Source organism: Seriola lalandi, unplaced genomic scaffold (genome assembly GCF_002814215.2).
Source record: "Seriola lalandi dorsalis isolate HSWRI2012SDOR001 ecotype SW California unplaced genomic scaffold, Sedor1 jcf7180002054694, whole genome shotgun sequence".
NCBI lineage: Eukaryota > Metazoa > Chordata > Actinopteri > Carangiformes > Carangidae > Seriola > Seriola lalandi.
Genome location: NW_019525247.1, coordinates 331800 through 356829, shown reverse-complemented (window position 1 = coordinate 356829; position 25030 = coordinate 331800). Strand labels below are relative to the sequence as shown.

At 41.3% G+C, this 25030-nt stretch overlaps 3 protein-coding genes across 3 annotated transcripts in view; 1 reads left to right on the top strand and 2 right to left on the bottom strand.

Moving 5' to 3' along the window:
- Positions 1-6672: 6672 nt before the first annotated feature.
- LOC111667948 (lysophosphatidic acid receptor 6) lies at positions 6673-15997 on the bottom strand. The gene is made up of 2 exons (XM_023423817.2): positions 15892-15997; positions 6673-10505 (listed from the first exon to the last, which is right to left on the bottom strand). The coding sequence occupies exon 2, from the start codon at positions 10497-10499 to the stop codon at positions 9552-9554; it is 948 nt and encodes a 315-aa protein (XP_023279585.1). The 5' UTR covers positions 10500-10505; positions 15892-15997; the 3' UTR covers positions 6673-9551.
- Positions 15998-16743: 746 nt separating this feature from the next.
- Positions 16744-19747, bottom strand: mblac1 (metallo-beta-lactamase domain containing 1). Its single transcript, XM_023423909.2, has 2 exons — positions 19250-19747; positions 16744-17688 (listed from the first exon to the last, which is right to left on the bottom strand). Exons 1-2 carry the CDS (start codon positions 19673-19675, stop codon positions 17449-17451), a joined length of 666 nt encoding a protein of 221 aa, XP_023279677.1. The 5' UTR covers positions 19676-19747; the 3' UTR covers positions 16744-17448.
- Positions 19748-21051: 1304 nt separating this feature from the next.
- The window catches only part of mpdu1b (mannose-P-dolichol utilization defect 1b), a 7328-nt gene continuing 3349 nt past the window's right edge, over positions 21052-25030 (top strand). The window contains exons 1-5 of the mRNA XM_023423790.2: positions 21052-21204; positions 23298-23363; positions 23636-23768; positions 23941-24026; positions 24845-24963. Coding sequence (XP_023279558.1) covers positions 21078-21204; positions 23298-23363; positions 23636-23768; positions 23941-24026; positions 24845-24963 — 531 coding nt within the window. The 5' untranslated portion in view covers positions 21052-21077. The remainder of the gene's footprint in view (positions 21205-23297; positions 23364-23635; positions 23769-23940; positions 24027-24844; positions 24964-25030) is intronic.

The following is a 25030-nucleotide window of genomic DNA, read 5'->3' as shown; positions in this document are numbered from 1 at the left end:
TTCACAAACACACAGCAGAGAACATCATCTCACTTGACTTTAGTTCTTTAGATGTAGCTAGATTGTTTCTACAAGGGATGACCTGAATGCATCGAAGCTTCAACTGTTGCCATGGTAATCAACGCCCTAATCAGTATTCTAATACTGTTTTTATTCTCATATATGCATCACCACAAAATCACAAATAGCCGTGAAGTAAGAAACATTGATCCAACATGATTCATGATGCATCAACAGTAACTATCATTAGTTGTTCTAATTAAATATGTGTTGCATACTAATACAGATTGAGATTTTCATATATATCAATAAAATATAATATATTACAATACATTATAAGACAATTTTATACATTTTTGTACATATGCTCATTTAATATCATGTAGTATGGATGTTGTTGGCAGAGTACGTACACACACACACACACACACACACGCACGCACGCACACACACACACACACACACACACCTCTGCTCTAGATATTCATCAGTAATTCTCACTGGAGCTAAACAAAACTCATGAAATAACTAAAACTAAGTGTGAAAAAATACTTTGATTGACTGAAATAAAAATTAAAATGAGGCTTTATTAAAAAAGCTGTATTTTGTGTTTACAAAACTAAAATAAACTAAGGTTACAGAGGAAATGTCTTTAGTTTTGGTCTCCATTTATATCTCATCAGCATGTAGTATTATAGGTGGATATGAGTGATGGAGCGGTATCTTACAGCTGATTGGCTCTCAGTGTGCGACCTGTACATATGAACTTTGAATGAGTCCCTGACAAATCCCCCATATTACAAAAACCTAAATCTAACACTGAAACTAAAATAACTAAAAAATGAAATGAATCATTTTCAAAAACATAACAGCTAAATGACCAAACCTGCTTTAAAAACTAATTAAAATTAAAGTGAAATTGAAAACAAAAAAGTCAAAATGAAATGAGAATAAAGACAAGTGAAAAATCAATATTATAACCTCAGTCTACGCACTGATGGTGGGAAGAAGAGGATGCTGGAGATCTGGATGTGAGATCTGTCAAAACCGGGGTTTTGCTGAATTCTCTGATACTGATGTCATCTGGTGACGTGCCTGCAGAAGCCACAAAAATAAAACGAAACATCTATTAAACCAAAGTCTTCCTTTCAGGTAGAAGAGTCTACATCTACAGCTCCTGGTTAGCTGTAGCTAAGGAGACCAAGTGTATTACCAAGTAGTAGGGATTTGCCTTGGTGTTTTGGTGCAAAACAATAAACATAGTAAGAAGAAAAAATACTGCAGATACTGCTGAAAAGAAATATAAATAGAAAATCTCAACAAAATATTTACAATAAAATTGAAAAAATATGATTAAAATATAAATATACTTAGAGTAGCACTTAGAGTTCTTTGTTAGATAAATATTAGTCCAGACTGAATTCTCAACAGAGAAGCATTTAATAATAAATGTGTTAAACCCAGGAAACAGCAGTGATTGACTGTATATACTCTATATGAAATTCTTGCAGCATGTGCTGCCGTGCTGCAGAGTTACCTGCTGCTGCTGCTGCTGCTGCTGCTGCTGCTGCTGCTGGAAATGTCACAAGACGCAGGTTATGTGACGTTCCTCTGTGCATGAGACATGAGTTTCACCACTTCAGCACAACTTCACTGTGAGCTCTGCTGATGTGGCGCCACTGAGGTTGAACATGTGTTAAATATAGCAGGGTAAAGACAGAGAGTCTGCAGATGTGCAGACCTCAGTTCAATGGTAGATACTTGTGTGGCTCACAGTGATGAATATAGACAATTATCACCAGCTCTGCAGTTCCTCTTTAAAGCTGCTTTCAGCTTCAGTTTTAGTTGAACTTTATTGGTTCACCATAGTGGCCCCTGAGAGCTCAACGCACTGCAGCTTAAGAAGACACGTGCGAACAAGACAAAACACAAACACATTTAGAAAACATTTTCATCAGTTTGACAACACATGAGCTGCAAATACTCACAACAGAAATGTTTCCAAGGGACACTAAAAAGTGATGCACCTAGCTGGGATGAAGTTGTTGTTCAATGCCCAATTGTGATTTTTGAAGTTAAAACATTGAACAAGTGCATCTCAGCCAAGTTAATCACTTTTTTTTAATTATTACTAAATCATTTTCTTGCCTTAATTCCAATTGCAACAGTGAGAGAGGGGATGATATGCAGGAAAGGCCACAGGTTGGACCCAAACCTGGGTGAGCCACCCAGGTGACGCCCTTTGATAAGTAAGCATTAGAATGTTAGCATGTAGCTCAGAGCACAACCTTGCTTAAGTACAGCTTCACAGAGGCAGTAGACTTAGTCTGTGTCTGAAATCACTCTCTACTCCATCTACAGTCCACTATATAGTCAGTTTGTCATTGTGTCTGAATGTATAGTACAGTGGCCCTGAGAGCTCAAAACACAACAGAAGTGTTTCTAGTTGTGACTTTTAAGGTGCGTCACAACCAGTGGCGGCTGCTGGTCTTATAAGGAGGGGAAGCTCATTTTTCGGCCTACATCATAAAATGTGTCCGTTTATTTAAATGTAAATTCGCAGAGTGACAGAAGAGAGTCGCCAAACACAACGCTAGTCGTTTTTAACAAAGACAAAGTCGCTGAGGATCAGTAACGTCTCCAGATCAACTCCGATCAACGGAATGAAAAACTTGAAAACTGCTCCGGTGGATGCTTATACTTCAAGATCGCTGATTTCGCTGATTTCGCTGTCAATCAAAAAGGGACTCAGCCTCAGACAGATCATCCAATCATCATGCAGAAGCCGAGCGTCCGGGCCAGCCCACTGTCCCATAGACCCCCAGAAACGCTGAGCGTCCGATGGGCGGGACAAAGCCCAGCATTTATCCAATGACCGTCTAGTTTCGCTGCAGTGGAACAACCCACTCTCTGCTTCCCCATTGAAGTCAGTAGACGCTCGGCGTCTACACTGTGTAAAGCACTGTGGCGCTGCGGGGAGGAATGAGGAGGAAGTCGTGTCGGTTACCTGTGATAAGTAGCTGATTCTGAACAAAAGATGAACATGTTCTAGCGCATATTTAGTCAATGAAATGTACACACAACAGCACATATTTGACCACTTATTTTGTTGACATTTTAGGGGAAGCTGAGCTTCCCTTGCAGTCTTAGAGCAATCGCCACTGGTCACAACATGGTTTATCACTTTTTAGTGTCCGCTGGAAACACTTCTGTTGTGTTGTGAGTATCTGCAGCTCATGTGTTGTCAAACTAAGAGCTCAATACCAACAGAGGGTCGCACCGCAGCACCATTATCCTGCCCCCAATCATGCACGCCTAAGAAAATGTATTGGCTGCCAACAAGGTGGAAGTGCTACAGATGCGGTAGTAGTGAGCACTTCCTCACAGGTTGCAGGGTGAGAGGAACCAGACAAGAGGGGTCCTTTAAACGGAACAGGGTTACCCCCACGGGACAGGGAGTAACCAGTGATAGTGAGTGAAGTGTCCCAACAACATTGCTCCTACTGTGGTGTCACTGGGAAAGACCAAAGGCTCAGAAGATGTGTGTCCTGTAAAATAGACATTTACTGTTCTAAAACCTGTCAAGCTGAACATTGGCCACAACATAAAAAACTGTAACCAGCACACCAACCCACAAGCAAACCAGTGTTCTCACACAAAGACAAATAACACCAGCACCAAGAAAGAGGACAACCAATCTCGTCTTGTTGCTCTGGTAGGAAAATGGTGTATTGTTGAGTGCACCTTACAGCAAGTCCAAGCTGTGTATCCAGCCAGCATCTTGGAGAAACCCAACACCCCAAGTGTCTGTCAGTCAAGTGAACATAGAGAGTGAGCAAGTAAGTAATACTCAGTGGAATCCACCAATAAACCTGAGCCATCTCAGTGAACCCAAAAGAGTAGTGGTGCAGGACATGCTTCGTGAAGAATGCTCCTCCTTTTCCAAATCGGTTGACGACATCTTGAAAAGTTGAAGTTGAGCATATCATTGAAAGACATGGATCCTGTTGCGCGTACTTACCAGTCAGTATCGAAGCCACTATATAAAGAGATCAAAGACTACCTGCACAACCTCATTGCGCAAGGTTGGGTGAAGAAATCTAACTCGTCTTATACCTCCCCGCTTGTCTGCGTAAGAAAGAAGGATGGCAGCCTATTTCTTTGCATAGACTACCGAGAACTAAACAAAAAGACCAACCCTGATAGGCAACCAATCCCTCTGGTGCTGGACATCCTGGACAGTCTTGGTGGCCAATCATGGTTTTCATTATTAGACCAAGGAAAGGTCTACCATCAGGGCTTTATGGATGAAGACAGTAGGCCTTTGACTGGATTTGTGACTCCATGGGGCCTCTACGAATGGATAAGGATCCCATTCAGGCTAATGAATGCACCTGCAGCCTTCCAATGTTGTATGGAGGAGTGTCTGGAGGATGTGTGAGACAACATCTGCGTGCCCTACCTGGATGATACACTAGTGTACAGTCAGTCATTCGAGGATCATGTAAGCCATGTCAGGAGAGTGCTCCAGCTGCTAAGAGCAAGGTATGGGATCAAACTTGAACCCAGCAAGTTCGAGCTATCTGGTCTGTGAGGTCCGCTCTCTGGGAAGGACCGTTTCAGCCAAAGGTAGCAAGATCAATCCAGTTGACACCATCGCTATGAAAGCCTTGAAAGATGAGACCAAGCAATCTAGGAGAGCTACGAGCTATCATGGGCTTGTTAAGTTATTACAGGCAATACATTAAGGATTTCTCCCATATTGCAGGGCCACTTTATAACCTGCTGAAAGGGACGACAGAAGAAAATGATACACAGCAAAACAGGATAAACGCAAGACGAGTTACGGGGAAGAAAAAAGGAATGATGTCACACAAACCAATTGTATGGACTGAGGAACATCAACGCATCCTGGAGCGGCTAATAGACTATCCAGTTGAGCCACCAGTCCTCGGGTTCCCAGACTTCTCACAGCCGTTTATCATCCACACGGATGCCTCAAATTGAGGCCTCGGGGCAGTTCTTTACCAATGACAGGATAATAAGCTTCATGTGATAGCCTAGCCAACCCGGATACACCACGATCAAGGTGGCAAATTTGAGAACCAACTCTTTGCCCAGCTTAAAAAGAGCTGTGGATCGCGAACAACACCCTACTACTCGCAAGGGAATGGACAAGTCCATGGCTGTAATCGGACATTGCTACAAATGCTAAAAACAGAAGACGAACTGGAAAGAATCCTTGAACAAGTTAATCTATGCATATAACTGCACAAGATGTGAAACAACAGGTTTCTCCCCTTTTAATCTGTTATTCGGAAGGTCCCCAAGGTTACCTATTGATCTCCTGTGTGTTTGAAAGAATGAACTGAATGTGTGTTTGAGTCCTAAACAAACATGATATTTCCTTCCTCATCAGTGTTTTATATAGCCTGTGTTTTCTCATTGGAACAAACAAACCAGCCTGGTCTCCACTTGTGACATATGAATAACATGTGATCATTTCTCAGGCCATGTTTTGTGTTATCACTATACATTTTTGGTTTTTCACGTGTTACAGCAGTAAATGACACACAGGAAGCTTTAAATGTGTAAACATGACACATGAAACGTCTTTGAAAGTGTCAAGCTGTTTATGCTAAATTTTACTATAATCATTATTATTGTTACTGTTATTAGCTTTCATTAGTAGGAGCACTACAGTTGCCATTACATTACTATTGCTTTTACTGCTGCTACCATCACCATTATTAATATTGCTATCATTGTTTGTTGTTGTTCTTTTCCTCTGCATTCTCTCTTGTTCTCTCTGTCCCCTGCTTGCATGTTCTCTCTCTCTCTCTCTCTCTCTCTCTCTCTCTACATATATATATCCCAATCCAACCGGTCAAGGCAGATTGTCGCCCACCCTGAGTCCGGTTCTGCTCTAGGTTTCTGCCTCTTAACAGGAAGCCTTTCCTTGCCACTGTCGCCTAGTGTGGCTCTTGGTGGGAATTGTTGGGTCCCTGTCAATAATATTATAAAGAGTAAGTCTACCCCTGCTCTATTTGGAAAAGTACCAAATTTGACTTGACTATACATCATCCCATGATGTCCCAACAAACCGAAACCTTGTGGTGGCTGCAGCCTTGTTAACGGATCAGGACTCTTCTTCCTCCAACTTGTGAATGTTGTTGTGAGTTTAATAATCTTACTTTAATCTCTCCACATGTGGTTTAGGGTGTGTTCATAGACAGTAAATATTGCTTAACTGAAAACCAGACTTCATTTGGTTTCAGTGTTCAGTTTTGGGTTGTAATTTTCTCTAATAAGTTTCATTTTTTGTTAGTGTAGATTTGGGATAAGTTAATAGCAGATCCTTGGAGCTGCACTTTGCAATGCAGCAGTGCAATGTGATCTGTGACGAACCTTGAAGCCACCATACGTGTTTTAGTAAAGGAAACAACAGTGTAGATTTCAGGGGGTTTTATGGAGCGGATATTGCATGTTGCAAATCATCTGCATGTTAAGTTCTCGTTGTTTTAGACGTGACGGAGGTTCACTGTAGAGAGAGTTGTATGTAGAACCGACTTCAACAATGTTAGAAGAAATATTTCTCAACAGATTATATTTCTTACTCAGCTGAACACCTTGCATGAAGGTTGAGTGTAACAAAGCAGAATATAGACAAGATTTATTAGTTATTTATCATTAAAACTTTATATCTTGGTCAGTGACATTTAAACACTTCAATACAATATGGTAAGTAGATTAAGTATGGGAAGTAGATTCATTGTGAGTTTTCAAGCATTTCTACCTTCATGTCACTAATAGATAAATCTTGTATACTGTGACATTGTAGAACACAAATAATTACTTCATGTAGCTTACGTTGTCAATACTGCTGCGTATTGTAGCATTTATTGGCTAAACCAGTGGTTCCCAAACTTTTTCACATCAAAATCCTGAGCAGACCCTCATCTCATAAGATTTTGCCTTTTAGATGTTTTATTACAGAAAGTGTTTAAACCCATGAACCAAACTAATCATACATTCTGTCATTGTGTTACATATGGATGAAATTATAGTGAAAATAAATTATTCCCCTTTTTGATTATAGGACCTCTGGGTCTCCACTTTGAGAACCACTGGTCTAAGCAACATTTGCCCAGATGGACTTACATGAAAATGTACTATACAATGTAATTATAAACGCATGCATCGTATACAAAACACAATAAAATATGTATATATCACATTGGAAAATAAATTTCATTATCTTGTGAAACCGCCAGTGGAAAGCCATGGTACCTTTTCACCTCAAAGCCACATATGGAATATCCCCTCTCAGCTTTACAACCAGGCACTTGTTGGGGCTTTGAGATTGTCTGAAAGTCTACTCCAATATCATAGTTGTACAGGTGTCACCTGAACTGGTTAGTTTCATGCAAACCCCAGTCTTAATGCATTTAATGTAACAAAGGTTGGAGTTTAACAGGATCCAGAAATCAGTAAATCAAAAGTTATGTTTAGTTTTCTGTTTCACAAGGATTATGAATAGCAACTCCTGAACAGCACAACACCAGTGAAACAGAAATCCGCCCATTTCTATTGATTGATAGATGGAACTGAACAACTCAGTATACAAGACTGCTCCACAGGAACTCAGCTATAGTGCATCGTTGGCACAGATCACAACATCTGACTCTTCTGATAGCTTTTCCTCTCTTCCTGCGCCATTTGCAGTAAAAGCTTATCTGTAATTTCTCTTTATGTCTCTTATCTACACATTTATGATGCATGAAGGGATGATGCCATCGTTACTGAGCCACCTCAGTATAGTCATTGTGGTTGAGTTGACATATGAATACATCAGAGTAAGTATTGTGGTTTTAAAATGTGTGTTGAAGTAACATTTGCGAACAAGTTCTGGAACATCCAGGACTCTTAACTCAGTCCAGCTAGAAAACGTCTCTGTAAGACAAACCTTTGCACTGATGTCTGAGTCAATGCACCTTTCTTGAACTGAACCTCATTTATATGTCCCTTTGGTGTAACAAATGAATAAATGTAAAATTAACACTACACCCTTCTCATCATGCTGCTGAGCTTCTGTTGATTTGGCATTTTCAGAGTCTATCTTCACACAGCATTTATCTGTAGACCCTTGAGTTTCATTTCCTCTCTGAGGAAAGTTATTGTAATCAGTTTCTACTTCCTGCTGAGCAGAACTACGCCCCAGACACCTGCTCGTACTCATTGTGTAGTGTAACCTATAAACTAAATTGGTACACTCACTGAGCTTGGAAACACCTTGTTGATGAGAGAGGTCAGAGAAGAATGGACAGACTGGTTCGAGCTACAGTAACTCAGATAACCACTCTTTACAACGTAGTGAGCACAACAAAATGCAAACATACAGTGTGTAACTTCTGCCTCTCGGGGTCTCAATCAAAACTATAATAAAAGACAGATTTTGGATATTGGTGATGTCATGAAGTAGCATGGGCTCATGGAAGTCGTTGTCTTCACGAGTGCCGTCAGCTTCTCCTGGTTTGGATTCCTTCAGTTTCAGTTGCTCAGGAGGTTTTTACCTGGAGCTGAATTATCCAGAGGTCTAGCCCTCTCCAAATCAAACAGATCAGTAGATTACAACCAGTAAATACACTGTCAGAGATCAGACCAGAGCACAGATGGACTGGTCATGAGGACCATCAAAACAACCAAAAATTTTTAACGGGTTCCGTCACTGTCATTTGTGCGAGCGATTCCATTGGATCAATCCAAGGCCGAATCCTTTTCCCAGTCTGACCGTGGAGCCAATACCGATCTGGTTTACTGAGTCAGTCAGTAACTTGGTGCTACATAATGTTACATGTCTGTTTCCATTAGTGACGGCTACAGTTGCATGATAGCGATAGCTAACTTGCTGTTAGTGATATTATGAATGTGTTCAGCAAATGTTGCTATCACTAGCTGGCTAGCTGTCAGCATTGCTACTCAGACCTGCTGCTGGTCTCCTAAAGGGGCGGGGAGGTGGAGAAAACCCACATCCCACAGATACGGGAAACAATCGGAAATCAAGCGTCTCGGTTTCTCTACTGTCTCTGCCATCATTAAAATCACAGATTTTTCTGGTTTGAGAAATGATGAATCAGCAACATATAGAAAATAGGTCGAGTTGTTTTTAGAAATTCCAGTGTGGAAAAGTTACAGATTAAAGCTTCAATACTAAATATATAAATATAATATTGTGACATGACAGGTGATTCAGCCACATTTCTCAGTCCTAAGTCGTCGCACTAATTCTACCTGGAGCCAAAAGCGGTGATTGTGTGTCTTTAAATCTTATACGAGGGTGTTGCCGCAGTGTTTCTGGTTTAACAACACCGTGCTGGACAGGTGACAGGTGTGATGACAGTGTTTGTTCTGAAAGACATCACAACTCATTCCTGCAGCACTCTATATATGATCCCAAAATAAAAGTAATTTTATCTCCACTTTATCTACTTTAAATACATCCTTGCTCTGATTTTAGGAATCAATGAAGTTGTACTAGCCCTTGTCTCTTGTTAGCTGTTGTTAGCTCTGTACCTGGTGTCAGAGCTATGACTATTCAAAGGGATCATCCTCCCCATGCCGATGCCCATGTTGTTTGTGAAGGTTTCTGTGGTGAAATAATATGCAACAGGATCTAGCACTGTGTTGAGACATGCCAACATCACGCTGTAGTGGTATGCAGTCAGCATGGAGCAAGGTATGTTCTCTCTGTACAGTGAGAGGAGGCCCAGGGTGGCGTGGTACGGGAGGAAGCTGAATATGAAGATGAAGAGGCTGGAAGCAACCATCCTCTGGATCTTTGCGCCGTCTACCTGGTTGGTCTGGGCCACGGTGCTCTGTCGGACAGCACGGACCAAACCCCAAGAGCAGACCAGCATGATCACTAACGGGATCCCAAACCCCAAGATCAGCGAGGGATAAACCACCACAGGCTGAGTAGCATAGACCGGCAAGTTATTAAAACAGTGTTTGAAAGAATCGTGAACATCTCTGCGCTTTATGAGGTAGATGGGCACGCTGGCCCCGAAGGTGAGCGTCCATATTCCCAAACAAACCAGCGGCGCCTTCCTCCTCCCCTCCTTCACACGCGCTGACAAGGGGAAGCTGAGGGCCATGCAACGGTCAAAGCAAATACAAGTGAGGAGGAAGATGCTCCCGTACATGTTGGCCTTCAGGACCAGACCAAGGGTGTCGCACAGCCACTGAGGAAGACCACGATAACCCAGATGGTAGAAGATCCTCATGGGCAACGTGAGAATGAGCAGAGTGTCCGCTATGGTGAGATTGCTCATGTAGACAGTGGTTTGTGATCTGGCTTTGTTGCACTTGAAAAAAAAGGCCAGAGCTATGAGGTTAAAGATCAGACCCACGATGCAGATGAAGGAGTAGGTGCACACGGTGAACACGTTGCTGCTGTGTTCTGAACTGTTGAGACAGGAAGAGGAGATGTTGGTGGACATGATGACCTGAGAGAGAGAGAGGAGGGAGAAGACTGGTTAGAAAATGTCATGAAATCGTAGACATGCGTAGACATGTCGCACTGCAGATATCAGTTTTGTGTTTTTATATTTTTTATATTTTTATTAGATTGCTGTATTTGGATTGTTGCATTAATTGGATGAATTTTTGAAACTTGCTGCTGCTGCACACTTGGCACTTGATTCAATCCAATTCAATTTTATTTATATAGCACTTTCCAGTCAGGTCAAGACTTATTATACAATATTATAGAGAGAGAAAAAAAGAAGAAACCTATTAAATCAGATGCTTCCTGATAAAAGGTTGGCAATAAAAGAAAAATAGTCAATAAAATTAAGCAATATCAAGAAAAAGCTCTACGGTAAAAAGTTTGTTTTAAGAAGAGATTTCAAAGAGGTCACTGACTCTGCTGAGCTGATTCCTTCAGGCGGCTCGTTCCGGAGTTTCAGCCTCTGACTGTGAAACCTCTGTCACCTCTGGTTTTTAGCTTTGCCTCAGGAACAACTAACAGACCTCTGGCCAAGGATCGCAGGCTACAAGCTGGTTCATAACAGGGTCAGATATAAAGCATGGAGAGAGGCCGTGAAGATGCTTTAACAGTCAACAATAGGATCCTAAAATCGATCTAAAAAGAACTGGCAGCCAGTGTAAGGAGGCTAAAACCGGTGGTGTCACTTCTGGATCCTGTTCAAAGCCTGGCAGCCGACTTCTGTTCAGTCTGGAGCCGATTAATAGATTTGTGGTTGAGGCAGGGGAAGAGGCTGTTGCTGTTTTTTTATATATATATATATCTCAAATAGTAAAAACAAACTGCACAAGTTTTGTTATGTGCTGCTCAAAATTTAAGTTCCTGTCAAACCAAACACCATGATCTGATAAGTCTGACTTAAACCAGCCTAGTGCAGCTCCTTTAATGCCAATGATATGTTCTAGTCTCTGTAATAAGATCGATGGTGTCAGATGATGGTGTCTAAGATCTAATAGGATACGAGTCCATTGTCTGAGGACTCATGCAAATAATCATAATCACACTGGTTTGTAACTACTTTTTCGAGGATTTCAGAAATATAAGGGAGGTTGGATGTGGGTCATCTAAAACATCTGGGTCAAGACTTGGCTTTTGAAGTAGAGCTTTCATTTAAACCCTGAAGAGCCTGGTTGAAATCCACACTAAAAGACAAGTTGAGGAAGAAACGACTGTCTTTGCTTTGACTTTCTAATAAACTCATTCAGATTTCTGGGTACGAGAGCAGCTCCATCCAGCGAGGAGTCTTCACCTGAAAGTTTGCCAATTATCTACAGAGCCCACATCGTTTACTGGACACCACCTGGACAACCAGAGGTTAACTGATCACTGATCAGATTACGCAGGGGCACCGAGAAAAGAACGGAGTCGGACATTGGCACCTGATTGGTCTAATCATCGCATTACCAGCGATGTGAATAACAATCTTTCAACCTATTTAAGTTTATCTTTCGCCAGCAGTTTCAGCGTCGCCCACTCAGGCCCCAGGAATACATTTCACTGTCGTCGCCGGTGTCGCTAACTTCCCCTTTCTCGGAATAGAGCTGCCAATTACCATGATTTGTTTCTCAGCGATTGTCTCGCAGAGAGGGGAGAACCTGTGACAAACGTATGACATGCTTATCGTCACATATACTACAGTTCCTGTCACATACATCACACTTCTTCTCACAGAGAACAGCAACCCTCTCACAATGACACATCACCCACATCCCCTATATTTAGTTGCACAGACGGAGTGCAGCACTGACCTGAAAATCTCCAGCTGTGCGCTTACATAACGCGCTTCGTCACTGTACATGATACAGAGAAACTCTGAGAACAGTGATGTAAACTTTACTTGTGAATCATGCACCGCATTCTACAGGACGGCGTCTGTGCCGGCGGTTGAAATCGAAGTACTGAATATAACGAACGGGTACGAGCATGTGCTGCAGGTTTTCCTGGCCGACGTGCATCGTGTCACTTTGAGCAAACACAGCTGGAATCACTGCACCGAGCTCGAAAGTGCAGCGATTGGGAGTGTTCGGCCTCCAGGAGTCTGGATGGTGAGCGCCGGTGGGTCAGCTCAGGCTTTTAGCGGAAAGAAAGTCATCTACCAGGGAAGTGATTTTTACATGTCTTTGATTGGCCACAGAAACCTCCATCCGGATAACATCACATTGTGTTGGCAACTCATTCAAATGAATGGGGGAAGCTGAGGTTTTTCACAGAGCGGGTCTGAACACTGTCTGAGGGCCTGAACACTTCCACTGATGAAGCGTTTAGTGCGAGCTGAAGCAGGAAGGTGACAGTCAGCCTACGTGGTCATCACACTCCCAGCTGTTATTAAGTGATTTCACTGATAGAGGCAGCTGCCTGTCTCTCTCTCTCTCTCTCTCTCTCTCTCTCTCTCTCTCTCTCTCTCGTCTGTTCATGTCTGAAGGCCTCCTTCCGTGTCCGTCACGTTGCTGAAGCTCCGTGAAGCTGCAGATTTAACTGATACCGATGATGAAACCTGCCATCTACTTCAGTTTTTTTTTAATCACACTGCATCACCATATTTGGCGAGATAAATCCTTCTTCCTTATTACACCATCTCATGTTCGTGATATACCTGCTGCTGTTTTTTCACCGCTTTGCTAGATACACTTTCCTGCATTTCTAAAGTTTTCTAATGTCCACGAAGGTGATTCCTCACTGCCATTATCTGCTGCTGCGTAATGTGCGTTAACATCATTTAAAATTATCTAAAAAAGATATATTATACTAATGCTTTAATGGTCTGTATTGCAGGTAACATTACCGTCATTTCATTTCATTTCAGTATTTTAATAGGTTCACACAGTGATTCCCAATCTGGGGTACGCAATGTGACGTAGGGGGTACGCAAAAAAAAAAGAAAAAAACATGATTTGCAAACAGCCTAATTATATTTGTGTTTATTGTGTGTATCTGTGTTTGACAGACACAGTGTGAAACATGACGTAACCGCGCACCTCAGTGAGCTGGCACCACAGCTGCGCAGGTATTTCCCCCCCGAAACTGACAGGTCAGATAGTGGGATACGTCATCCATTTACAGCTGTGCCTGCTTCTTTTTAAGTACCTGAACAGGAGAATCTCATTGAGATTTCAACCAATGGATCCCTGAAAATTGAATTGAATGAGAAGCCGCTGCCAGATTTGTGGATCGGATCCTTGATGCCCTTTGACCCCGCGTACTTGTGTGAGAGCGGATTCTCTGTGTGGAGAACGATTTAAGACTCAGACTTTCTCAGATTCAGCCGAATATTGCAGAGTCATGTGCGTCCTTTCAAGCACACGCTTCTCATTAAAGCTGCGGTGAGTTTGTGCTTCAGTTTGACTGAATATGTTCTAGAAATGTTTGTTAAATTTCTTTTTTTCAAAAGTGAACCGGTGTTGCTCACTGAAAAATGCTGTAAAAATGGATCTATTTGGTGAAAGATAAAATAATATAGAAATAATTTAAGGGATTGTTAACCGTTAACAGAAGGACAATAAAAAAAAAATCACATGCAAATACAGAAGGTAGCAAAAGTAAACAATCTGTGGGCGAGATGTGTCAAAAACCACATCTGTGTTGACTCAGTTCACTCAACCCTACATGCTGGAGTCTACATCCTGCAAGCCTCATATAGTGATGTATATATATTTATATATATCTCCAAAATTAGTTTGGTTGTTCATCAATAAAAAAAAAATCAAATAGAAGCAACACAAAATCTATCAGTATTTGAGAGATGCATGAGGATTAGTGTAACTTGCATCACATGACATGATCATAAAGTATTTATTTACAGTTCTCCTCGATTGCCTTGATGCGATTCACGCATCAGAAACATCGTTCTCTCAGCTCTTAATGCGTTTCTCCGAACACTGAATCACCTCTGCAAAAAGCCTCTAAAACCGTGTGTTGAAACGTGGAAAGTCAGTCAGTCATTTCAACATTGTCACTGATGAATTAAACCAGTCCACCAGAGCGTCAGACTTACACACCTCATGTTTTGATAGAAAAAAACTTGTGTTTAGAAAAAAGCAGAACTGCAAAAACTGAACTACAGTTACAACGGTAACATGTTGGAAAAAAAATAACTATATTCTGTTTCAAAATTGCATTGGTGTTTATTGTGCTGGGAACATTTTAAACTCTCAGCAGATCACTGTTCTGTCACTTTACAACACTGTATGGAAATTTAAATACAAGCCTATGGAAATAGAAGAGCTTTAAATTTACACAAGGTGTATCCAGAAAATTGCTGTAATGAAAAAAGTGTTTGGCATTTGATGCAAATATTTGATGTTTAGATGTTTTCTATGATATTTTCAATGATAGTTTCATTTTGCAGCAGATTTGTTTAGAAAAATGTGTGAAAGCAGTTGAAAACTGTATCTGTAAATCAACAGAATACAACTGCTGTTAGCTGAGGAAAGTGAAACATTAATTTATAGCACAGTCAGTTCACACCACATATAGTATATAGTGTGTGTGTGTGTGTGTGTGTGTGTGTGTGTGTGAGAGAGAGAGAGAGAGAGAGCTTGCTCTTTCCTACATATTTGAAGAAAGTTTAAAGGCATCTGATTGAAAACGCTGATGCTGCAGGACAGTATCAAAGTGAGTGAGAGTCTGACATTGTAGCTGATGAAGGAACAAACTGTTGTCAGAGTCTGATGAGAAACGCATCAGCACAATGAGAAAACCTCTTTAGCAGTGTGGTTACAAAGGAGGCTCACACAAATACAATGGGAAATGCTAATTAGTGCAGGGGAAATGATGAACTGTTTTTAGAACTGCAATAAAAGCTGCGAGAATGAAATTTCTGATACAAGAACTGCTTCAAGGCGATAGAGGAAAAAAAAGTATAAACCATGAAGCTACATTCACTGTAGTTAAGAGGAACATAGTCTGTGCTCTTTGTTCAAAAAGCAGAACTCATGGTTTGGTTTGCTGCTGATTCACTCAGCAAGAAATAAAAATCCTCCAAACATTTGATAAATTATTTCAGCAGACATTTGTTTTTCATTGATGTAAAATTAGCATTTTTCTCTGTTTTTTTTATGTTTGTGATGTTACTATCAGTAATTAAATGTGGTTTTGTGTGCAACACAGGAAGAATCAGTTCTCATCAGACTGTTTTCATGTGTAACTTATCTTTCATCTGCTTCATCTCTGAATGAGTTTTTACCACTGTATGACTCTATGGCAGAAACATACTGCGCACGTGCACGCGCACACACACACACACACACACACACGATTTGTGCGTATCATGAAATTGAAATGGAGCCGTTATGTGTCAGTGTAGTTTAGAGTAAATGTAGAGATGAGCGGAGGCCGTGTGTCGTTACCTGTTGGATGATCAGAACAGGTGAAGATCCTCGGGACAATGAGTGTGAGGCTGTCAGCCCAGCATACTGATACACTGATCTGCTTGTCACAGTATTGGTGTGTGACACTCACACAGGAAGTTAACCAATCTTAAGATCTCGCCTCCTTTGTGTGTATATGCTGTATGCGTCTGTAGATTTTCTCCTGCGTAAAAGGTTTTATTTTCTAGCTTCAGACATTTTCCGTCATATTCATCTTTTTATATGAATATATATATATATATATGGAAACTTAATTATTTCACCAGATCGCAAGACCAAGGTCAGAGCACTAAAAACAAACTGAACATAGTGGAGTCCACATCGTCTGTAGAAATGTGTAGACACAGCCTCCAGGTAAAATCGAATAATAAAATTTGTAAGTCAACAGTGAAAAGAAAATTAGCTTTAGCTTTCAAGGTCCATATAGTCTAAAGGTAGATGTGTGTTGTTTGATTATAGATCAGGTCTATGTTCTATATTAACTCTGTGAAAGTATCAAAGCCTCAGTCCACAGAGAAATGCACACAGCCTGTATTCAGAAACTGAACCTTAAAACCAGCTGTCAGGACTTCTGGAACTTTGTGATGTCACAACCAAGCAGTCTGCACCATCAACCATGATCCAAGCCCCACCCACCTGGACCCACCATCCAATCTTGCAGGATTTAGTTCCTCTGACCTTGGCTCACTGACCTGTTGTTACTAGAGCTCCAGAGAGAAGCCTGAGAGAGGAGATGTGAAACTACACTGAGATGTTTTTTGGTTCTTAAAGCACAAATATATCTTCTTATGGATCAACACTTCAAATAAAACACAGGAGAAGAGGAAAATGTGGAGCTTTAAAAAACATTTTTATATATATTTCAGATCATTAAGGAAATTTTGAATCTAAATCTTGCAGCGCAGTGCTCCAAACAAAGGCAGGGTTGGTTCAGGTAATTAATCTGAACAGAGATCAGTTAAAGTCATGAGTACAGTGACTGTATGTGGATCAGACACTGTGTTGTTTCTGAAAGCTTCAGAAACAATTGGTGGAAATGACCCACTGCCTGATTTGACATTGAAGTAGCATATTGTGAGACTCTGCCCTCTAGTGGTTAATAAATGAACAACATCACCGACTGCAATGACTGAAAATGGAACTGTAAATGTAAGTGTCTGACACAGACCAAGAGCACAGAGACACACTTTAAAACAAGGTGAGAACACCAGGGATCCCAAGTGTTCTACAAGTTGGTTGGTTGGTTAGTTGGTTGGTTGTGTTGGTTGGTTGGTTGGTTGGTTGGTTGGTTGGTTGGTTGGTTGGTTGGATGGTTGGTTGGTTGGTTGGTTGGTTGGTTGGTTGGTTGGTTGGTTGGTTGGTTGGTTGGTTGGTTGGTTGGTTGGATGGTTGGTTGTGTTGGTTGGTTGGTTGGTTGTGTTGGTTGGATGGTTGGTTGTGTTGGTTGGTTGGTGGTTTGTTGGTTGGTTGGTTGGTTGTGTTGGCTTGGTTGGAAGTCACGTCCTCATATAACCCTGACCCATTTCCAGGGCTTCATCAGTTCCTGAGGACTCTAAATGGGAGTCCATGTCCCGGGATGATGACATCAGCTGTGTGTAATGCCTCTCGGCGGCTGACCTCCTGTACTGCAGTGTTCATACTCAGATCCCGCCAGCTGTCCTCATCTGAGCAACACTCAAATAAGTCCCCTGCAACAAGCACTGTCCCCGCTGAGGTTCCCTTCACCTGAACGCTGACATCCTGTCCTGTGTGGCCTGGACTGGGAACTACACATACCTGTAGGAGAAGAGAGACTGGTTGGAAACTGAGGGAAGACCAGCAGAACAGCACATCAGCCCACTGAGCTCCATCACATTCTGACTGTTTTGTTTTATCTCCTTTCCTCCAGCTTTTGTTAGATTTAGTCTCAGTCCTGAGATCTAAGGTCCATGCTAGTTTTAGTCATCTTTAGTCGACCAACACAGTTCTATTTGACACAAATGTGAAGTGATGCTGGAAATTAGCAACAAAACAAGAAGCTTCAGAGGGTGTCAGTGATGTTATACATCAATACATCTGTGAAACAAGTTCTGATTTATATATTTATTCTGAACCAACACAACTACAAAGATTAACATCTGTCTGTGTCAGAGAGGTGTTGATTTAACACTGTTTATCTCCCTCTGGTCTTTGGATGGCTGCGCATTACTCTTCCTGGTGAGCTACAGCCTGGGGCTAGCTGCACCCTACAGCTGGTTGATGGGAACAATGCATGATGGGAACAATGCATGATGGGAACAGCAGGGCTTGGTTGATAAAAACAGGTCGACACTTCAAACACAACATCTCAGAGAGAAAAAGTGAATGTGTAGTGATGGTACACACACATATCAGAGAGGTGTGGGGGGAGGAGTTTCTGACATTATCTGAAAATATTACATAATCAGTGTAAACCCCTGGTAAGACACCGCTTAACTAAGAGGACTGACAATTGTTGTTATTGTGTGGAACCTACACTGTAACTGCTCAGGCGCATGGAGGTGTGACAGTGGGCGGAGTTTGAACTTCTTTTATCATTCTTTCACACATGTACTTATGTCACTTTCCATGTGTGTAAATGAATGGCATCCACAGAGATATTATGAATTTTTGACTCAAACTTCATTCTTCGAAAGTGTATTAGAGAAAGTTTGAGAATTTGTCTGTCTAACTATAGAATAGACTCAGTTTCTTCACAGTCTTTTCAATGTCCTGATGCTGAAGATGATGATGATGATGATGATGATGATGATGAGGCAAAAGATGAAGTTTCTCCCTATTAGTGAAACCTGTGCTAAAGTAGAACTTCACAGGATACTTCACATTCCTCATTTTAAAGCCTCTGGTATTTCCCCTCTAAAACAACACACATTCTTATATTACGACTTTATTCTCATTATGACTTTTTTGTAAAATTAAAAATTTATTCTCAAAATTTCAGATTTTTTTTCCTCAGTGTGGCCCCTTTTTTTTTTTTTACATATTGTGCCTGGTTTCTGCCAAAATAAGAATCAGAGATGTTGAGAAAGCAGCTGTGAACATGGACGTCCCTAAACCTTCATCTACACCAACCTCACCTCCACCTTTGTCTCAGCACGCCTGTGGACAGTCGGCAGAGACAAATCTCAGGTCTTCTCTGAGTTAAAACAGGTTTTGTTGATCAGCTCACTGAATGACTGAATGACTGAATGACTGATGAAGTGATGAAGTGATAAAGTGAGTGAGGAGCTGTTGCTGCAGTGATCTGGTTGAACACCTGTTGCTTTGTATCCAGTCTCAGACTCACACTTGTACCACAGTCTGCTGTGATGACACCAACCTGCTCATCGATGACGTAACCGTGTCCGTCTGCCAGCTCGTTGGGTCGGTACCGGTCCCCCTCACTGACGTCATAACCCACAATCATCAGCGCTGCTTGGAAAAGACCCAGATTCCCGATGTGGTCTGAATGTCCGTGAGTCCCCACGACCACGTTAACGTCTCCCGGCTCCAGACCCCGCTCCTTCAGTGACATGAGGAGAAAGTCCCGGTCCCACGGTCCCCCGGTGTCCACCAGAATGGTCTTGGGTCCCGTTATGAGAGTGATGGTCCCGTCGGCTCTGAACGTCCCGTTGGTCTGCGGGAGACAGTATCCGGCTTTAAGGACGGACACGGAGAACGGGTGACCGGGGAAGTCCAGCTGAGACTCTGAGAGCGGGACTCTCTGAACCTGATCAGAGACCACTTTACTGTCTGTCCCCATCATGTCAACAGAGTCCACAGGAAGACCTGAGGACAGACAACTGCTTCCATTGATCAGCCCGGAGCATTATAACAGGTGCACGCTGCCCCCTGCTGGACCGGAGTGTTCAATGAAGCTGCATAAAAATCAAGTACCTCCACATTTGATCATTACTAATGTTAGCACAGACATGTTCCCAACAGAATGACAAATAATATGTAATAATGTCTCATACAGAAGTTGCATAGGTTGGAATATATAATATGGTTTGTATATAGGCCTATTCCATGTATGTATTCCATTGAAATAGAAGAAAATACATTTTATACTTATACAGTTTACAAATATATTTTTGTACTATATTGAATTAATACATTAATAAATTAAATATTTAAATAAATGAATACATTGAAGTATTCTATTTTGGCTGCTTTTTAATATTTCTACACACATTATTAGACAAATGCAAATATATTCTTATTGAGAATATTTAGTACATATAGGCCTATTCATTGCATTCATATGTAAATAAGTTTAGTTCTCCATCTATGTTAATACATCAATTTGTAAATATCTGTACATATTAAAATTCCTGGAATTTGTTACCAGATCAGTTTTCTGTTATAAATCTTCATAAGCTTCTTCATAAGAGGAGGTGAACAACATCAGCCAGGTACAGATCCCACAGCACTCCTGTTGTTGCTGTTAAAAGAATTCAGTCCTCTTCAAGCATTTATCTTGTGTTATAGTGTTAGTTCAAAGTATACGTTAATGCTGTTTCTGTGTCCTGTCTGGTAAATCGGCTACAGAAACATTTATATGATGAAAAACATGTATTTCTCATCAGTTTCCACCTTTTCCTATTTGAAGTTAAGTGTGGCAGTAAGAAGGTTGTACCAGAGGAGGGCACCAAAGAGCTGCACAGCCTGGAAAGTAGCATGAGTCCTTTCCTCCTCTGGGCCACAGAGCAAACTGAACATGTTTATTAACCTAACCCTGTGTTTCATTCATAAATTCCCCATATTACTCCTGTAAAAATGTTGTTATGAACTACTCAACTGGACTCACTACTCTGAGACTCAAAGATTCAAATCTCTTCCAAAGACTCTTTGTAGTTCTGCCTCATTTATTCTGCTGGCTAAGGGCTGTTTGTAGTTTCAACATTTTCATTGTTATGTGAATAGGCTAAGAATGATAATAACAGTAATAACAACAGCAACAAAAACAACAACAATAATAATCATATTATTATTATTATCATTATCATTATTTTTGTTATTATTATTATTATTATTATTATTATTTTTCTCTATTTTACAGTACATGTGTTCGTTTTCAAGAAGAGGAACCTTTGTATTGTCATGTGAACTGGTAGGACTCTTTATTTGTTACACATTCAACAGCAACGTCACCTTTAATCTCCACAATGGCGGATAAAACAGTGCTGGGTAAAGGGTCGTCTTTCATGGACCCTGTTAAAGGGCTTCTTTTGACATATTTTATGCCGGAATCATGCTACGACGAGTTTTTCCTCAATTTCAACTTCCTGGATGGTGAGTGGATGTTTTCAGTTTCAGCCCAGCGACTGAAGAGACGCGGGAGTGTTGAAGCTAACGTCCTGCTGATGGGAAACTATCTGCTTTTATTTTATGGAGATAACTGGATAAGGCTTCCGGTGCATCGTGTCGGTCTGTGTTCTATGAGCGTTAATTCAAATGAGGCTTGACTGAATCTACACACAGAGAAACAGTCAGAACCTGAGAGCATTGAAACTGTCTCCTACAAAATAAAAGCTTCATCAACCTTTTCAGCTTGGAAACGTCAAACTGATTTGAACAGTAGTTGATACGTTAGGCCTGGTTTGTTTGATGCGGTTTTAATAGCTGTCACTCTTTCATACATTAACTACACCCAGCAGATACCTCAGAGAAGCCCGAGGAATAATATTTCCTGGTTCATCCATACAGTAATACCCTGAAACATCCTGTAATACTGCTACGCCCTTAAATATTTTTGTGTAAGCAAGAAGTCAACTATTTAAAACTGCTGCAGTTCAACAAGTCAAACCGGGATCAGGCCACCACAGAGACAGTTTGTGAAACTAACCACAGACAACACATTAACATGCTTCATGAAAATCAGCCCTTATTCTGAAAAGCCTGTCCTGGATTAACCTAAGAATTCATGACCTGAAACACAAACCTGAGACATCCAGCACTGATCACATTGATCTTCATCCCAGTGAAAAACACAGATCTTAACATAAATTGTTGGTGGCCACACTAATAACATGTTACCATGTAATATGGAGAATAAAATTATAAACACTGACAAATTCACTGCAGTTAACAAAGCAAAAGATCTCAGACTCTCAGATCAGCCTCACTTTGTTGCTTTCTGACCTTTTGGTTTCAATTCCTGCTGGGTGAACTTTCTTCAGATGATTAGTGCTGAAAATGAATGTATAGATACAGATGTACTGAATAAGATGCAACATTATTAAACAACTCTGACATACCAAACAGGATTTCCACCAGGTCATTTATTTTACAACATATTCATTTTAATTGGCTTTATTATAACTGCAATGCATTTAAAAGCTGGAGTATTGTGCAGATATTTTTGGACTGAAAAGATGTGAGATTTTAATGATACTGTTAAGTGCATCCCATGTCAATATGTGACATAAACTTTACATGTACTGCAAACTGACTCTTGTTCACATCACAGCAGTGAAGAGAAGAGAGGAATCAGAGTTTCAGTCTGGCCGATTGATTTTAACAGAGGTTCAGAGTCAGACTGAAGCCTCCTGTATGACATAGACACTCTGACTTACTGAAATAAGCTTTGTTTAACTCTTCATGAAACACTTGTCAGGTCTACATTAAGAATGAATATGTTTCCACTTCCGCAGCGTGAGACAACCTGGGTGACGAGGGTTTAACTTTTAAACTAGGCAGTTACTTGTGCTAATCTGATTGGCTCATCACTGTGTACTGTGTACATGAGGGGTTAAAGCTCAGGTGGGCAGGTGAGTCATCAACTATAGTGCTGGTTGTCTGATCTCCAGCTCTACCTGTCCTCATGTTGAGAGTCCTTGAGCAGGACGAGACTGAACCTCTGTCACCACTAGTGACACCGCTGCATGACATCATAGACGTCAAGCTGTATTTTTATATTTTCCTCGGAGTCAACAGATTCCCCAAAAAGAGCCAAAGCAACAGTGACGAGTGAAACTATTAAAACACGTCAGAGAGTCACACACATGTTCCTTCTTCACCATAACACACACACTGTACTTTATTTAGACTCAGTCACACACACACTGTCCTGCTTCTATATTTCTTCCTGTTTGTTTGTTTAGAAACTACAGTGAGCAGCTGTTTTAGGAAATTACACATGTGTGAGCTTTGTTTAAATAGTCATGTCTTCAGTAGGAGCCAGTGGATCCGAGTGGCACATACAGAGAAGAGAAGTCAGAAAACAATGAGACGACCTAACGTTTCATGTTTTATGATGCTCTCTTGCTTTAGATTCTCTGACTATGACTGCTTTGGTGTGTGTGTGTTTATACAGTATGTTGTGATGTATGACATCCAGCTAACCTGTGTGTTTTTTTTGTTTTTATTTTTTTATTTAATTCCAGTACCATGTCTGAAGATTGTTCTGAGCAAAGGTCTGGGCATCGGCATCATCCTGGGATCAGTGATGGGTAAAACACCTCAGCTCTGCTTCTCCATCACCTCATTTATCTGTAGACTCCAATTCATATTCATTTGAATCAAGCCTAGTCTTTATTGTTAAACAAAAATACCAGTACTAATACTAATACTTGGTTAGTTATGAACTTAATTAGCAGCCAGAGTTGATTTTAGTTTTTGATTTTCATTACATTATCTGAAACCTTGAGTGTTTTTAGAAACCTGCCCTGTTCACTTCGGCCTTCCTCTAACTCTTCCTCCTCCTCCTCCTCCTCGTTCACAGTGAAACTGCCTCAGATCTTGAAGCTGATGGCAGCAAAGAGCGCTGAGGGTCTGAGCTTCAAGTCTGTGCTGCTGGAGCTGCTGGCCATCACAGGAACCATGGCCTACAGCATCGCCAACAAGTTCCCCTTCAGGTGAGGGCCGTCTTCAGATGAACTGTCTGTGTGCATGCAGCTCTCTGACTGTTGTACTGCTGTCACTCTATAATTGTACTGTAAAATGCATGTTAATTTAGACAGAGTTGTTCAGCTTTGGTTTCATATTGTGAGAAAGACACTGAGTAACATGTGCTGACTGTGACCTCAGTGCCTGGGGCGAGGCTCTGTTCCTCATGCTGCAGACTGTCGCCATCGGCTTCCTCATTCAGCACTACGGAGGAAGAACCAGTAGAGGTGAGACTGCATGCGCACTCACACGTCAGTGATGTCAGTATGTGGATACTGAGGAGCTGAAATACAGTACAAATGTGCAAACTCAGCAACACAGATGTTAATAAGACTCATGGTGGGCTGCGTTAACTTAAACCTCCCACAGTGAGGATACGCTTCACTGAAGTCAAGATAACTGGGAAATTAGTGCAGTAAATATATTCTGAATGATAAAGTCGGGGTGATGGCGTCATTAAAAGTTTCTGTATTTACATATTTGATTTTAAAAGCTCGGTCTCTGCAAACCAGACCACGTTAAGTGTTAAACAGCTAACCTGCTAACTGCAGCTGGAGGCAGCAGTCCTTGTTCTGCTCTGCGGCCTCGATGAGTTTGTTGTAGCTCAACATAAAGCAGTTCTCCACCTGAGCAGAACCAGAACCACCATCACCAGCTGCAGTCCAAGACGGTGGAGTTACAGTCTGTCTAGACCTGCTGAGGGGGACAGGAGGCGGGACAGTGACTGAACTTTCACACTTACATACAGCACCTCATAAAAAAAAATATATATATATATGACTACACTGTCCAAACGAAGATTCCATATGAACTCAGAAAAATGTCAGATCAGTTGTGACACGATTCATAATTCATAAACAGGAGACGGTATTGCGGGTGAAGAGTGGAGGCGACCAGACAAACATCTGAAAGAAGCATTAAAGCAGTGGAAAGATACAAATCACAACTTCCAGTCAGGACTTTCAGAATAAAATCAGAGCAGAAACAGGATGCAGAGATTTGAAATGACAGCCTGTGTGTCCTAACAGAGTTTCCTCTGGCCCAGGTCTCCTGTTCCTGGTTGTGTACTTTGGCCTCCTGGTCCTCGTGCTGTCTCCAGTCACTCCCATGGCTGTGGTTACGTCCATGCAGGCCTCCAACATGCCGGCCATCATCATCGGCAGGGTAGGCAGTGACAGCACAAGACCAACACGTGGATAATAACATGAAGCTTCTGTTTGTCGTATCGTCT

Excerpts from the sequence above, each read along its gene's own strand:
- mblac1 (XM_023423909.2), bottom strand. The coding sequence starts at position 19,675 with ATGATGGGGACAGACAGTAAAGTGGTCTCTGATCAGGTTCAGAGAGTC. Across the intron at positions 17,689-19,249 it reads GTTACGTCATCGATGAGCAG|GTATGTGTAGTTCCCAGTCC; the intron begins GTTGGTGTCATC and ends CTTCTCCTACAG.
- LOC111667948 (XM_023423817.2), bottom strand. The coding sequence starts at position 10,499 with ATGTCCACCAACATCTCCTCTTCCTGTCTCAACAGTTCAGAACACAGC.